The sequence below is a fragment of the Lissotriton vulgaris genome, chromosome 7, assembly GCF_964263255.1.
Source record: "Lissotriton vulgaris chromosome 7, aLisVul1.2, whole genome shotgun sequence".
NCBI classification, from domain to species: Eukaryota; Metazoa; Chordata; class Amphibia; order Caudata; family Salamandridae; genus Lissotriton; species Lissotriton vulgaris.
Window position 1 is genome coordinate 1,743,340,080 of NC_141695.1, and position 15,945 is coordinate 1,743,356,024.

Genomic DNA, 15,945 nt, shown 5'->3' on the forward strand with positions numbered 1-15,945 from the left:
AGCGGGATAGCACAGTCGCAGACAGGAGATTGTCGAGTTGAGTTTGAATGATAAGGTTGCAGTAGACTGTAGACTTGCAAAGGAGTTAAAGAGTTGCTAAGTGTCTTAGAGTTGCAGCACACGTGCATGGTTGCAGTGTATGCTAGGTGTGTGTATGTTTATGGGTGAATTGTTGCAATGCAAGGGAGACTAGATTTGAATGGACATTGAAGTACTGCAAAGGAATGTAAGGTTCTATGTCTCGGCAGATTGCAGGTAATAGAAGGTTGGTGGGTTATAGAATTGTTTTGGAAGGATTGCATGGTGGAAGCAGACCTGTAGGTAGACAGGGGTATGGCAGAGTTACAAGGACTCTAAAGTAGGTGTCTGTTTGCTGCTATATGGGATCAGAAGGTTGTTAGGGTTGTAGGGTTGCAGCAGAGTTGAGGTTTTGCATGGGAACACTAGGAGGCTGGTTGTAAGAAGAGCACCTGTTCTCAAATGTCATCTCTGTAAAAAAAAAAGGTGGAAGCTCACATACCTTTGGTAGGCGGTGCCCCCGGCGTTGACACCATAAACGGAGCCGTCTGTGCCAACCTCTATCATACTGAGGCTGCCCGCCACGTTGGTCCACGTGGTTCCTGCACAGGCTCCAGAACTAGTGCCTGAGCGATAGTAGATGGCATCCCCGGCATTGACCCCCCAGCAGCCCCATAAGCCACAGCTGTAGTACTTCAGACCACCTGGGATGTAAACCCAAGCTGGCGTGGGAGGTCTAGCCAGTACCGCAGCCTCGCTCAGGCAGTAGGGGGCATCCACGAAGTTGGCTCCAACCACCAGCTTGTTTCCACCAGCGTCGATCTGCTTCAGGAGACCTAGGGAAAGAGCACGGTAGAATAGAAACAGGTGAGATAGTTTCCCTTCTTTGTAGGATCATGGTCATCAACCTTCACATGCAGACATGGGCCTTCACAAGAGTGAATAAACTGGACAAAAAAAGCAGCAGTGTCATTTTTAAATTCCTAACAAAGTGCAGGTTAGGGAGATTACACTTTTCATCGTGTTCACATGAATGGGAGGGAGAGATTTGACTCTCTAGTCTATAGACTTCACTAGAAAGAACCAAATCCCATATAGGGGATTCCGTAGGCTTCTTAAGACTTGGCTATTTACCCAAGGTTATGACTAGATTTTGCAGACAACTAAATATATGGGGTCCCAGAAATACCTTACGTTCAGCGCCAAGAAACCAAACGCTGTATGTGCGATTTATGAGAAATTTTAACATAACATAACATCACATATAGCTATGTTTCATGAGCTAGCAGTGTTCATGCTAACCAATAGCAAGATGGTGTTCTTCCAAAGTAACCAACAGCAGGACAATGTTCACACAGATCTGACCAGTAGAACATCAAAGGTTTTACAGAACAAACTGTCAGGCTTATACCCTGATTCTTGAAGTCAGAGTTCACTAAACGATATCAAAGAGGAGAATCTGAGCATGCTCGGCACACGAGGACACGGGGTACAGAGTCTGTGATGCAAAGTTGGCTTCCCAAGCCACCTTATTCCTACAGGAAGCTAGGTGGAGCAGAAAAGGACTAGCTCAAAGGTTGTGGTGTAAATTTTGACAATAGATAGAGTTTAACAGCTATCACTGGTACGATAAAGCCAGAAGGTCCGATTCATAAACTGCATTTTGTAGTACGTTTAGTAGTCCTACAATAGTGATACTCAAATACTACAAAATGTAATTCACAAACATGCAGCAATCTCCAGCTCTGCCGCTCTTATCTTTTCTATGTGAAGGTCTCTGTCATGAGAGTGGAGATCTCCGCACACATAGGTCTGCGGTTTAGAACCAAATGTGGGAGGGACAGACGGCAGTGGAAAATGGGGAATACTTACACCTGAATGGGAGGTATTTAGGATGGTGTAGCGAGGGGTTTAGGGCGGGGCAAGAAAAAACTAAACACACATTCACAGAAGAGTAAGCCTGTTGCTGTTGACAGACACGGCTTACAAATGTATCACAACCAAAAAGGACCCAACACAGTCCAACACCATACGTGCTATTCACAGGTGCAGCAGCTCACTCACATCGAAAATAATGGAGGTAAAGGCTTAATAAAACACCCGACACGATATACTATTAAAAAGGTTTTGTCATTTTAAAAATTAACAATTGACATAGTTCTAAAAAATAATAAAATTAAACTTTAAAAAAGAATACATTAATTTAGATTAATGTAAAAACATCGAACTATTAGCTAAATGTATTAATGATTAAATATGAAACGGTGGGTAAAATATTAATGTATAAATATTATTTGTATGTTCGATTAAAATTAATATTTTACATTAAAAAATAACATATTTCAGGTGTTTCGTTACATAATGAAGATTTACTTACGTTATTCTGAAGTTATATTTTAAATTATGAGTTCTATGTTAATGTTATTTAAATGTAAGTTACATTAAAATATTTTTATGCATTTTTATGAATTACGAAACTATCAGGTAGATGCATAGCAAAATTCGTCCGTTTGCGCCCGCAAAAATGGCATTTGAGATGCATCAAGAGTTCATGCACTCGCAATTAAAGAATTTGCAAATAATTGCAAGTTCTCAAATTGCGATTGCATTTAATGAACCGTAATTTGCGATTCCTTAAATGCAATGCATGAACCATTCCAAGATTGCGAAATCGCAATCTGGGGTCGCTATTTACCGCGAATCCAAACTACGTGGTAAAAAGCAAAAACTTAGAAATATGCACTTTAGTGCGTTTTTCTAAGTTGTATATTACACACACACATGTCCTTGGAACATGTGTGTGCGCAACACCAGTGAACATTACCATTTCAGGGGTGCAACAGGGTGTCCTTTGGAAACCCTGGCACCCTTGAAATTGCAGCACATTTGCGATTCGCTAATTGCTAATCGCAAATAAGGAATGGCTGGCCAGGAATGAATGGGAAAGCCATTCCTTATTTGCGATTAGCAATTAGCGAATCGCAAATAATGAATCAGTAGGAATCGCAAATAACATTGCGATTCCAACATGCATCCCGTTTTGCGAGTCTTTAATAGCGATTATTTAAAATTCGCTATTAAGGACTCGCAAAACATGACTTTGATGCATCTGGGGGTATATACCTTATCTCTGTAATTAACCAAAGGGAGATTCTCGGCTTCATGTGAAATGTTACTAGTATTAACTTCACACCCATAAATTCAGTCCTAGACATCTCCACCCCCCTGTATTGAGGGGGTGAAGAAATGTAAGTCTCCATTTTGGTATAAAACTACACCCAGAAATGGTGAATAGGAAAAAAGTGCAGATTTACACCTAAATGCAAGAATACATTTACACATGAGTAAATCTACACATATAAATTTACCTTTGTGAATCTATTTCACAATGCCCAAACAGAGTAGCTAACAAAGCACTTTAATATTAAGACCTTTAAGTATATAAATATATGTACTGTATTGCCAAATATAAAAACCAAACAATAGAAATCACAGAATTTACTAAATATTGCACATGAACTAAAAGTAGCAACTCAGACATTTATTTTACACCCCACATATACTGAGTGCGATCACTAGCTATACGCAAATGCTGTGTTGTTGCAATTATTTTTGAAGAGCGCTTCCATCAAAGATAGAACCCCCGATATACTTTTTAAGGTCACAAACTGATTTTAATACCTAGGACAATTACAACACAAAATACGAAGACTGTAACTTGTGGGCAGAGATAACAAGATTTTAGTACATTACAATCAGAAGTGTCAACGTTCACAGTGAAATGGTATTTGTGCAAGAAAATTGCTTTGTCTCTGTTTAGATCAAGTTTCCACAGAACCTGTGCATTTCATGACCCCAAAGGGGGTAGCATTGTGGTGAAAAAGCCCCTGGCATGGTGATGGACATGTACCCCTGCCCTGAGTGTCCCTGATTGCAATAATGTCTGGATCCCTGGTGCTGATTTTTGTTGTCACGGACGAACAGCAATAATGCGTGTGCTCCATGATACAGGTCTATCTCACAAATTGCAGTCTTTTGTACCCGGAAGTGCACCCACAGCGCTACCCTCATAGTGGTAAAAGTCTACTGCCTTTGCCAAGAGTTAAGTAGCACAAGCGCCCTGGTGGCAGCATACTGTGTAGTAATCAGTAGAAGTGAACATGCCTTTTTAGCTGTGTCACTGGAGTGAGGCAGTAGACCAAAAAGGAGGGTACGCAGTTCCCCCCAAAAAAAGCCAATGTGTGGATGAACCAAAGTGAGTGGAAGGCAAACAGGAGGAGAGTCCTCCTTGTTGGAACTAGAGTCCTCGCACACCCAGCAAGCTAGGTGTCATGCTTCATCATATGGGCTCGCTCCTCGTCGGGTCGGCAGTGCAATACCCGACGGGCACCCATAAAGGGGCTCTTTAGCTGAGATCTTTTGTTCCTGTCGTATGGTGCCGTGGGTGTGAGGGTCCCAGGGGAGGGGGGGGGGGGTTAGGGTGCGTGTGTGTTGATGTGTGTGAGTGGTTAAAAAAGGTTGGGTAGTCCACAGAAAAACCTTTATTTGAAGTGGTAACCCACCTTACTAAAAACAAACAGAGCGGTGGCTCTCTGGCTTGAAGGCCCAGGGGAGCCCGCCCCTACTCTATATCTATGGTCAACATGTTTCATGCAAGATTCTTCGAAGCGATACAGTGCATTTCGTCAGGACCTAAAGACTACCTACAAGTTACGTGGGAGTAAGAGTGTCTTCCCACTGTAAAAACAATGTGCGAGTACGTAGTCCCACTCAGGTCTGTTGTAACCCAGAGCAAAAGTTGTGCTTACTCCTGTCGTCTCCCCGGTGTAGTACACCTCAAGGTGGTTGTCCTGTTCTAATTAGAACTAGCGCCGGCAACCTACCCACGTGCTATGTCCGGGTAGACAGGGTCACTCATGTAAAGTTCTGCTGCTCTGTGCTGAACTTACCTTTGGCCTACACCAAGTTAGCATGTAGTGTTGGCCAGTGTATGTGTGTTAGGAATATATACCATAACATCGCATGCGCTTACAACGCTTGCAATTACAACGCGTTCATTATAACGACGGCGTTGTTCCATCGCAGTACATTACAACGCAAGTCGTTACAAAGACTTGCTCTAGATGGCACCATGGACTTAGGAATAGTATACTTTACTATTCCAACTCCAGTGTGTGCAACAGTAGGGAAGGTGGTGGAATAGTAAATTACACTATTCCTTAGTTTAGAGCGCCATCTATAGCAAGTCGTTGTAACCACTTGCGTTGTAATGTACTGCGATGTAACAACACTGTTGTTGTAACGACTGAGTTGTAACGGTAAAGCAATGTAATGACCGCGTTGTTAAGGTTGTTTCCCGTATGTTATATGCATGCACTGGCTGTTTGTGTGCCAGTAAATAGTACAATACATAGAAGATTATGGGTTCCATTTTGGGAGACCCAGAGCTAACTGGAGGAGCAGGAGGAGGTAGAAGAATCCCTCTCAGGCAGATGTGTGTATTGCTGCATTCCTGTAGTTTGGGTGGGGCATAAACACTGTAGGAAGGAAAGCCAGGCACTCCAGCACACTTCGAAGGGTGGTCTTTAATTCAGAGAGAGGTTACTGTAAAGGATCTAGGCATATCTCAGGAAGGAGATAGGGCTGATAAGAGAATCATAAAGAAGAAGGCTGAAGTCCTGGGGTATCCTTTTGATGCGCATGTCACTGTGAATGATGTCCAGGTGTGAACCTCTAGTCACTCTTATGGTCTGTGTTGGGCTCAGATTTAGAGTCACTCCTGCTGCGACATTCTGCTTTTTGGAGGAAGGGCGTGGCAGAGGAGAGGGGTACTTGAAAAGGACACTGACTGCCAACACACACTTCCAAGACTCAACCCAAAATCAAATTTGTTGTCTGGAAATGGAATATAAGAAGGGGAGTTCGAGGCCCCCAAAATTGTCATCTGCCAAGCAGCCTGACAGGCTTTGCGAGGAGGGTAAGTTCTGCAAGACTCTTCTGCCTATGACTAGGGCTGAATGTTAAGGCCTTCCAGTCTCCCAGTTGGGTGGGGGACTTCACCCAGAGACATCCAAGTCCAGCGGCCTTTAGTGCCTGGAGCAGCAGTGTCTGCTTGCTTACCAAGACGAGTGAGCCCTCGGAGAAAGAGAAGGATAGAGTGAGATCCAGTGGGGGATCTTAGATAGTGAGACGGTTTAAGTTGGTGACCCACATACAACAGAGGAGAGCCGCTGTGAAGTGAGCCGTAAACTTTGCTGCATTGACCGGTTGATTGTGTGCTGATGTAAGTCTGTGACCCCCATATGTCAGCAGGGGCCTCTGTTAAGATTGCCATGCCGATCAGGCTGTCGCCTTGAGCAAGATAAGTTAGAGACCCTGTATACCAGAGGGGGGTGCCGTGAAGATTGCACTAATTAAACAACAAGGGGTGGTGATGGACAGAGTTTCTGAATTAAGCAGAATACTCTCACCCAGTCAAGAGATCAGGGCTAGATCCAACACCGTTTTTTAGCTCACTGCACCATCCCAGCTCAGAACCTGGCTATATGCAAATTAGTCTGTTCCTGTCCCAGTGCATGATGGGAACAGGGCAAACCAAACTACCAAGCCAATTCTTTCACTGGGAAGGAAACAAGCTTCCGGGGACGATTGCACTGCCATTTGGGCCATTGCCCAGTGTGGTGTGAGTTGGTGCCTGAATATGTCAGAGGGGGCTGTCATAAAGACAGGCATGGCGCTCAAACGATTGCCCATGAGCAGTGTGAGTTGGTGACCACGTACTCCAGTGGAAGCTGCTGTCCAGAGGAATCTGTTACTGTGCCAATCAGGCCACTGGCAGAGTGAAGAGCAGGTGTGGTGACCCTGTATGCCAAAGGGGGCCACCGGAGGAAGACAAGGAGCACAGCCTGGTGGATGCCATTTTATTGTGGAGAGGCCACCATAGTGACCGGTGCCAGACCAAGCCCTTACTCAGGAACAGAACCAGGAAGTGCTGACACTACACTCCCTTGATGGGAAGAGCCGAAGGAGACTTGCAGTTGCATCAGAGAAGCACTGCGGACACGCAGCTGCTGTCCCTGCAGAGCTGCATATGTGATACTCAGCTGAGGAAGCTGCTTCAGCCGCCGTGGTTGTGAGAGAGATGCTCTCCAAGACTTTGGTTGGACAATACCTGCTGGTACGGGTAAGACTGAGCTAAGGACCGGAGGGCCCCTGGGGATCTTGTCTACCAGATAGCACTTTAGAGCTGGAGCACTTTTGACTTTTTTATCTGAGTCTAAGTGAGACTCCTGAAACTGAGGCTGCTAGTAGGACCTAACCTGAATGTAGCTTATCGTGTATGGGGAATATCCACTACCGCCAGTAATACGACAGTGGGACTGCCATTAAATACTAGAGTCTTGACCTCAGGGGACTGTGTGCATTGTTTGTGTATGCTGTATATTACTTTGTGTTCGCAAATACATACTACTTTTGTCATAAAAGAAAGTATTTGACTGGACAACCATTTATTGCTGCTATTGAATGTATTTTGAGTTGTGAGCCCCTGCTCACCACCTGTATCTACCTCCTCCCGAGAAGCCTTGTGCTGCCGGCACCAGCTACCACCGAGAGTCAAGTGCTGAAGGGGTACTTGGCCCAGTTGAACAGAATCCATAGTAGATCAGCCCTGGGACATCAGGAATAATTGGCCTCAACCCCCTCAGTTGGACCCAGTAGCTCCTTTTTGCTCTGAGGGCTTCTGAAAGAAGTTCAGACAGGTAGCTACAATGGGTCAGCTGCTCCATGCCTAAGTGGAGGGGCAAATTCTGGCACTGACAGGATCATGTGTGGTTGCTGGGAGCATCAAACAGAGGTTTGGCCACTGGGATAATTTCGAGTGAGATGACCTCAGGCCCCTGGGATACACACTCATGGACTATGCTGAACTTGTGAGAGCTTGTTTGGTGATGGACCGCTACATGGAAAAGCAGGTCCAGGAGGTAGCCAAGTTATGATCAAGGATTCTTCTTTGGGCATGCTGGTGACTGTGGTTGGTGTTACATGGGAAAGAGGCTAATGCGTAAAAGGTAAGGTAGGTGGTGTCACAAAGGTGAACAAGCACAGCATGGGCAATGGGAGGAAGTGTACTTTCCAGGTAAAGTAATCATTCAACTCACCTGCACTTGTTGAGGGATTTGGGGCATTCCTTTTCTGATCTTTTTTGAGGAATATAGAAGGTGTCTTGGTGCTCTGTGTCCTCATTTCTGATCTTCTTGGGATGACTTTTGGTTTCCTTGTAGGCACTGTAAAGAGTAGTTTAGCAGGCCAGCAAAGCTTCAGCAAGGTACAAGGCTTAATCGTAGTCTTGAGGAAGCAGACAGGACACATGAAGCTACACCGCAGGGTGTGTGGGGGTCTGAATCAAAGGATATCTTCCCTTTGCTGAAACATTATGTTATGTTTTGTTATGTTATTTCAACTTCTACAGCGCACAGCTGCCCCAGCAAAGGGGCGTCTGGCACTTTTGACAGGCAGAAAGAACAGAACAACCATAGCAAGAAATAAGGCAGAACAATGAATAGCAACCGTAACAGCCTATTAGGGTCTAGGAGGTAATAGATGTGTTTTAATCGCCCTCCTAAACAGAAGCAGATGATCGATGGCGCGGATGTGGGCTGGTAACGAGTTCCAGAGCTTTGCCGCTAAATAGCAGAAGGAACGTCCTCCCGCTCTGCAGTGTTTAAAGCGTGGAACTAACGCCAGATTTTGGCCCATTGACCTCAAGGGACAGGAAGGAACATAGTGGGTTAGAAGGTCCTCAAGGATCTGAGGGGAGGACAGTTTAAGAATCTTAAAGGATAGACATAGAGTCTTGAATTCAATCCTTTGAGCCATGGGCAGCCAATGGAGTTTCCGGATGGATTCCTTAGCTGAATAGAACCTAGGTAGGCCCACAAGGGCTCTACAGATTATAGGTTCGGGTGATGTAAGGCTTGGGCTGGCAGATTATATACCTAGGGGCTAACTTATGATAGCCCTGCATCACGGTTGCACCACGTAAAGAGGTGCATGCTTTGAAGCAGGGCTCTCAATCTGATTTATTAAGCCACATAAAGCCACCCTGCTTGGCTCTGTGTGGCCTCATAAATCTTGAGTCAGGGGATGCAGCGCAAATCGCTGCCTTACATTTATTCTGTGCCTGGAGGGGTTCCGTGGGCGTTGCAGTGGGTGTTCCATGCAACACCAATGGATTTTAACGCTGACCCAGATTTAGAAAACCATGTGAACCTGGGGAAGCACCGAAAAATGAACGCCTTCCAAAGTGAGGCACAGCAGGGAGAAACATGATTTGTCTCCCCTTTCTATGCGTGCTGCATTTTGCATCACACATAGAAAGTGGAAAACACCTTGTGCAATTGTTTTTGTTCAGGAAGAAGAGCCTTCCTGCACAAAAACAATCTGGCATGCAGTCAAGGTAGCCGTGCACCATGGTGCAAGGGTGCCTATGATTGTGATGGGCTGCCGAAATGGTGCCAGCGTGAGGAGGAAGTACAAGAATGCACTGTATTGCATAAATCGGATGCATTCCTGCCCTTTCACTTTGGCGTAAGGCACCGCAGCAAGGTGGCTCGCTGCGCTGCCCGAAGACAAAATTCCATAAATGAGGGTCCCATTTCTTGGTTAAAAACCCACTCCCGATAATTTCACGCGCATTCTAGGAGTTCATAAATACTGCTAGTCACGTTGGGGCACTACCCCCCGCAGTATGCACAATCTTCTTTTTTTAGTAGCTACAGCATCAGTTATGGGGCTTGGTAAAGTGCTTTGGTGCTGCGCCTGTCTCCTGTACTGAGTGGATAGAACAGATTCCAGCTGGACTGTTCCCATGAGGCACAGGGTCAGACAGATTTGCATATGGCCTTGTCTGAACTGGGGTGGTGTGGAGTGCAAAAAAACGATGGATTTAGGCCCAGATCTCTGTACTGGGGTGAATGTATGGCATTGTTCTGCATTCTGTCCATCAACTGTGGTTTTTGCATTTGTCACCCCGAGTGGGATGGGTATGCTCAAACGTGAGTCTCATGCTCTCCACACCACTGGATTCAAGCAAGCCGGGCTGAAGACGGCTGGAATGCCAGAAACCCGTCCTCGGTAGCTTGTTTCCGGTCCAGGGAAGGCATGGCTTGGCAGTTCGGGCTGGACTGTTCCCATGAGGCACAGGGTCAGACTGATTTGCATATGGCCATGTCTGAACTGGGGTGGTGTGGAGTGCAAAAAAAACGATGGATTTAGGCCCAGATCTCTGTACTGGGGTGAATGTATGACATTGTTCTGCATTCTGTCCATCAACTGTGGTTTTAACACTTTAATCAAGTCATTTATATAAAGGGTGAATAGTGTCGGGGCAAGTACGCAACCCTGGCGCACACCTCGTTCAATCGGTATCGGGGCCGACAAATTGCCATCCTTACCAAATCTAATTTGTGCAAAGATGTTTTCATGTAGACGTTGTATAAGTTGTACTAGGTATGCGGGGGCCCCCAGCTCAAGTAAGACGGACCATAATTTTGACCTGGGCACCAGGTCAAAAGCTGACCTCAGATCAACAAAGATCAGGTACAAGCTTCCCCTCTCAAGACAAACCGTCTTCCAATGGAGTAGCTCAAGTCTTAGGACCTGATCTATGGTAGACAGTTTTTCCCTGAATCCTGCCTGGAGCGGAGAGAGAACACTCTCATCGTCCATCCAGGATTGGAGTCTCAGTAATAGGACTCGGGCAAAGATCTTTTGTGGGATGTCTATCAGACTAATTGGTCTGTAATTGCTTGGCAATAGAGGGAACCCCTTCTTGAAAATGGGAGTTATTTCTGCCCCTTTTCAAGTTATGGGGATTTTCATTCCTGCCAAGATTGCATTAAAAATAACCCACAGGTAAGGGGCCCAAATTTCTGATTCACTCCTAAAGAGATCCCCGGGATTTTATCTAAACCAGGGGCTTTACCTGGGGCTATTTTCTCTCTTGCTGTCTTTACTTCCGGCACGGTTATTTTCAGGGCCTGAATATCAACCCAATGATCACCACAACAGGGGGCCTCTGTGTTCTCAGTATCTTTATATAAAGATTCTAAATGTACCCGCCAAGCCTCTTCTCCCAGGGTCGGTTCAATTGCTTTTCCAGGAGCCAGTGTACCCAGATTTACAATTCCCCAGAAGGTCCTCATATCCCTTTTCCCAAGAGAAGTTTTTAATAGGTCCCAATTTTCCAGTTCCCACCTGTGTTTAGCTCCTTGGACAGCCTCTTTATAGGCCCTTTTATGAATTTTAATTTGGGTACGGTCATTTGATTTGATTGAGGCCACCAGTGAGCTTTTAGCTTTTCGGCAGAATGAATTATACCATGGGTGGGACACAGGTCTGCTGGGTTTAGTTGGTTTACTTGGGAGGAAGAAATCTAGTATTATTTTTTTTAGTTTTTCGAGATTTTTCTCGATCGCCTCTTTTTCCATACAGTCCCTGTCAGAATTGGATAGGGTAGAGGCCTCAAGAAGCACCGGTAGAAGTGTGTCATAAAGGGTACCCATGTTTTCCCGGGATTTTACAAAATTAATCTATTTTACACGCCTTCTACAATTAGATAGTGTTTTCCCCTGGTCCTTGTGAGAATCAATGCAATATGGTACAATAGGAGTGACAAGATGGAGGTCAACTACTAATGAATCATGATCGCTATCGATGCGGGGGAGTATTTTAAAATCAACCATCCTGTCCCAATGAATGGTATTTACCAGGATGTAATCCAGTATAGACCCATGGTTTTTACTATGGAAAGTAGTGGCAGATGATGTATCAGAATGAGATCTACCATTGCATGCTCTCATTAAATGTTTTTAAAAAATACAATTCATCTGAATTATCTGAGGTGTCCATTGGGGCTCTGGAGGGCAACCAGATTCCGGGATTTTGAGGAGGAAATCCTCCTCAGAGATGAGGTCGCAATTCAGGCCTTCTAAGGGCTCGAATTGACAATTGAAGTCCCCTCCTAGTAAGACCATATTTTTAACTGGGGTGCTGGATAAAACTGTATCCAGCTCCTCAAGGGTAGGAGACTCCTTGCCTCTCAGGGTAGGTCTTGAATAAACATTAATTAACGTGATGGGGCTATGTGATGGAAACAGGAGCTGTACGCATAGAATATCCTTGGAGGATGTGTCTATTTGAGCTGCCTTACAGCCAAGATGAACACCCACCCATATAATTAGACCTCCCAACGGTCTTTCTACACCCGCGTGGGTAGCCGGTATATAGAAATTGGCAAACCCTTGCATGATGACTTCATCTCTAGCCCACGTCTCTTGTAACATACAAATATCATGTTCTGCAATGAGTGATCTCTACTCCGGGTCATCCAATTTGCTATTAATGCCTGCTACATTCCAGGACAGGATTTTTGTGGTGTCTCTGCTATGTGTGCTTATGTTAAAGGAGTCAGATACCTCGATATGACAGTTGTTGGGTCCTATGTTGGAAGATACCTGTGCAGCTACCTTCTCTATGCTGCTCTGAGCTGAGTAGCTGAGAGGGGGTCAACTAGCGGGGTGAGCTCATCCCATGTTGAGGTAGTGGGTCAGGAACCGCTCAAGTACTCTCCTCCCAGAACTACCACCCTAGGGGAGTAAGATTTAAGTACAGACACCCAATCTGCCATGATGTCCAGGATCCCTTCCTGTGTTGCTGCATGGACTGCCAACTGTCAATCTACCCCCTCCAGGGGACTAAACCTATTGGAGGTAGGTATGTTGAAAGCATGTCGATGTGTCCAGTATTGGTTATTATTGGAGGGAGGATAATTTGGCTCGGGGGATCTCCACCTCATTCGGGTACCATACTGGTACCTTGGTGGTACTGCAAGGGGGGGGGTTAGAAGAAACCCAAGGGTAGTAATAGAATGTTGTTCCGGTTCTGCCCTATCACAGAGGCTTCTTTTAGTGACATCAGGATTCCTAAAATTGATAATTATACAGTTATATATTATACATAATTATACAGTTCCCATGGATGTCTTTCTGGCGCTGACCAATCCACCCTACCCGTCTAGTAGTTAGAATTTCTTCAGCGCTTTCATAGCGGAAATCGCTGTGGTTGGATAACCAATGAAAACATTTATTTTTTAACTCTTGATGGGATTCTGTCTGCCCCTTTCTTATCTCAGGTATGCCTGCCAGAATCAACACATACGGTGTTGAGGCGGGCCGTAAATTGATGTTTGGGGGTTTGGAGAATAAGTCAGATTGATCGGGCAGAGAACCTGCTGCTGGTTGGCTTATTCCGACAATCTTTGTAGTTTCCCCTGCGCAGTCTAACAGTGTGTGTTTGGCCTTTTTCCCCTTTGCTTGAATTAAAGTAGGTTTATCTAGAGCTTTATCCGTAGTGGACCTTGCCTATGGTTGTGCCCCAGAGATTATAATAATTGTTGGCGATAATACTCTTCTATTCACATTAATATCAGTATGGTCCCTAACTGGGGAATTTGCTTCAGTACCTCTGAAATGAGTTGCTTGTTGAGGCGTACTCTTGGTGTCAGCTCCTTTTGCAATTATTAGTTTTAGACTCTCCAGGCTTTCTAGAATAGGCATCAACTCCTCCTTGACAATAACTCTTAACTGAGACTCTAGGTTTGATACCAAATCCAAGACCCACCCAGGCTGTTCATCTATTGGTGCGGGACAATCTAGCCTCATATTTGGGGTTAGCGAATTTGTTAAATCCACACCTTTTGCTTTCACGTTTTTACGTTTTGCCTGCAAATTAACTTTAGGATTTGGGATGGATTTAGTTTTAGTATGTCTATCTAGCCTGAGGCGGGTCCTACTTGCCCTGGTTTCCCTGTTTGTGTCTTCCACATCTATGGGTAGATCGCTTAGCTGTTCATGCAGTGATGGGTCTAGTTAATCGGGAAATTGGGAAATCAATGGGCTATTGGCTAGATTAGGTGTAATGGATAGTCTCCTTTCCGTTCTTTCTATTTCAGTAGCTACTGCCCCCAAAGCTTTTGCTAACATCCTGTCTATTGAGGTTTGTTTCTGAATGGGTGTATGTTGAACTAATGGAAGATTTCTTTCTGGACAGACCTTTTTGCCCATTTTATAAAGTACCAGAATCAAAGGGGAAGTGAATTAATTAAAAATATTAATAATGAAAAATAAGCTATCTTAGGCACATTAGACTTGTGTGTAACAGCAGGACAAGTCCAAGACCGTCTTTTAAATAAAATAAACAGTTAGTCCCGTAGTGGCAACAATTAGTTGATGAGCCGGTATAGTATCAACAGTACATTAATATCCATTGTATCACAGAGCTGAACGCAAGGGGGGTGGCCCAGCCCGGCCTCCCTTGGCCCCTGACGGCCACAGACGGCCCGCCCTTTGCCCGTCCTTCGCCCGGCGCCCGCCCGCGTAGCGGGGACTATAACTTTTTATATAGAGGATGGGGGCGGGGCAAAGCGGGGGCCTCGAGAAGCTAAGAGGAGGCTGGAGGCTGGAGGCGGGAGGCGGGCCGTCAACTCACCCACAGGTGTGGTGTTCCCGGAGGCTCCTGGTCCGTGGAGTCCTCCCCTGGGCTGCTGGCGCGGTTCACCTTGATCCGGTGGAGGGTGAGGACAGAGTGACCCCCTGCTGCTGCCCACACAATGTTCCAGACCCCCACGCAACAACTGCTCACTCGAGCAGCACCCCAATTTATATCAGAAGACCTGGGGAAAGGCCGGGTGGTAGAAAGTTTGTGGCTCCCTGCAGATTCCAGAACTTTCCATCACAGAAATGTGAGGAAAGTGTGATTTTTCTAGTCAAAGTTTGAGGTTTGCAAGGGATTCTGGGTAATAAAACATGGTAAGAGCCCCGCAAGTCAGCCCACCCTGGATAGCCCTAGGTTGGCTATGTTTCCCTGGGTGCTGGGAGAGCTAAGGTAAAAGTCTAAGCGAACAAACATGGTAGAACAAGTGTAATTATCCTTTTTACGGACCCAGGGTGCCTTTACCTTGAGGCGGGCCCTTCTTCCCCGGGCATTATCCTCTGGCCTGCCACACTGCCAAGGACCCGGGACGGGGTCCAACGGGCAGGAGAAGCTTCCCCTGCTTGGTCTGGTTCAGAAGCTCTGACCGGGGCCTCAGGGTGGGGGCACCCCATCCTGGGCACTGTCTTCCCGCCTACTGCATTGCCAAGGCATGGGATAGGCTCCTGTGGGCCTGGGGAGGCTTCTCCGTCACAGCCGGGCCCAGGAGCTCCAACCGGGGCACAGTGACCCCCGGGGACTCAGGGCGGCACCCCTGCCCTGGGCTTTGTGCTCCGGCCTGCCCTACGGCCAGATTCCGGGTTGGGGTCCACTGGGCACGGGGGAGACCTCCTCCCGCTCCGTCTGAGCATTTATGTGCCTTCGGGTCCAGGGTCGAAGGCCCATCATAGCCCCCCTCACAGCCCCGTGCTTGAGGCCCAGATGGGGCTTCGAGCCCCCTATAGTTACATATGACAGCCCTTGCTGCAATACTTTATTCTTTTCTAGAGATAATCTGCAACTCCTATTTTTGGCGACTAGTTTTTTTATTTATTTGTCCTCTCTTGTTTTCCCCTTGAACCTCTGCTCTGATATGAAAAGTATCTAACTTTTGCCGTGTAGTGGTAGCCGCTTTTTCCACACCAACAGATGTCACTTACCATAATTTATGATGATGAAAGTATTCTCCACCTCACTACTGGATACCCTCATTAATCGACAAAAGATTTAATACGATGAATATGTGATTAATCAGCCCAAGCACATAGTGGATCATTCTTGTAGTTATAGGTGTCTTGCTGAAATTTCCGGATCGTTTTTGAAACATTTAATCTGAGAAATGTTTTAAGTGTCAATTAAAATACCCCAGGTTTTTCATCTAATTTTCCTTTTGTAGAT

General features: G+C 45.8%; 1 protein-coding gene across 1 annotated transcript in view; it reads right to left on the minus strand.

Annotated features, from left to right (window-relative positions):
• Positions 1-15,945, minus strand: part of LOC147706554 (fish-egg lectin-like) — a 40,116-nt gene that overhangs the window by 9,720 nt on the left and 14,451 nt on the right. The window contains exon 3 of the mRNA XM_086933024.1: positions 521-854. Coding sequence (XP_086789150.1) covers positions 521-854 — 334 coding nt within the window. The remainder of the gene's footprint in view (positions 1-520; positions 855-15,945) is intronic.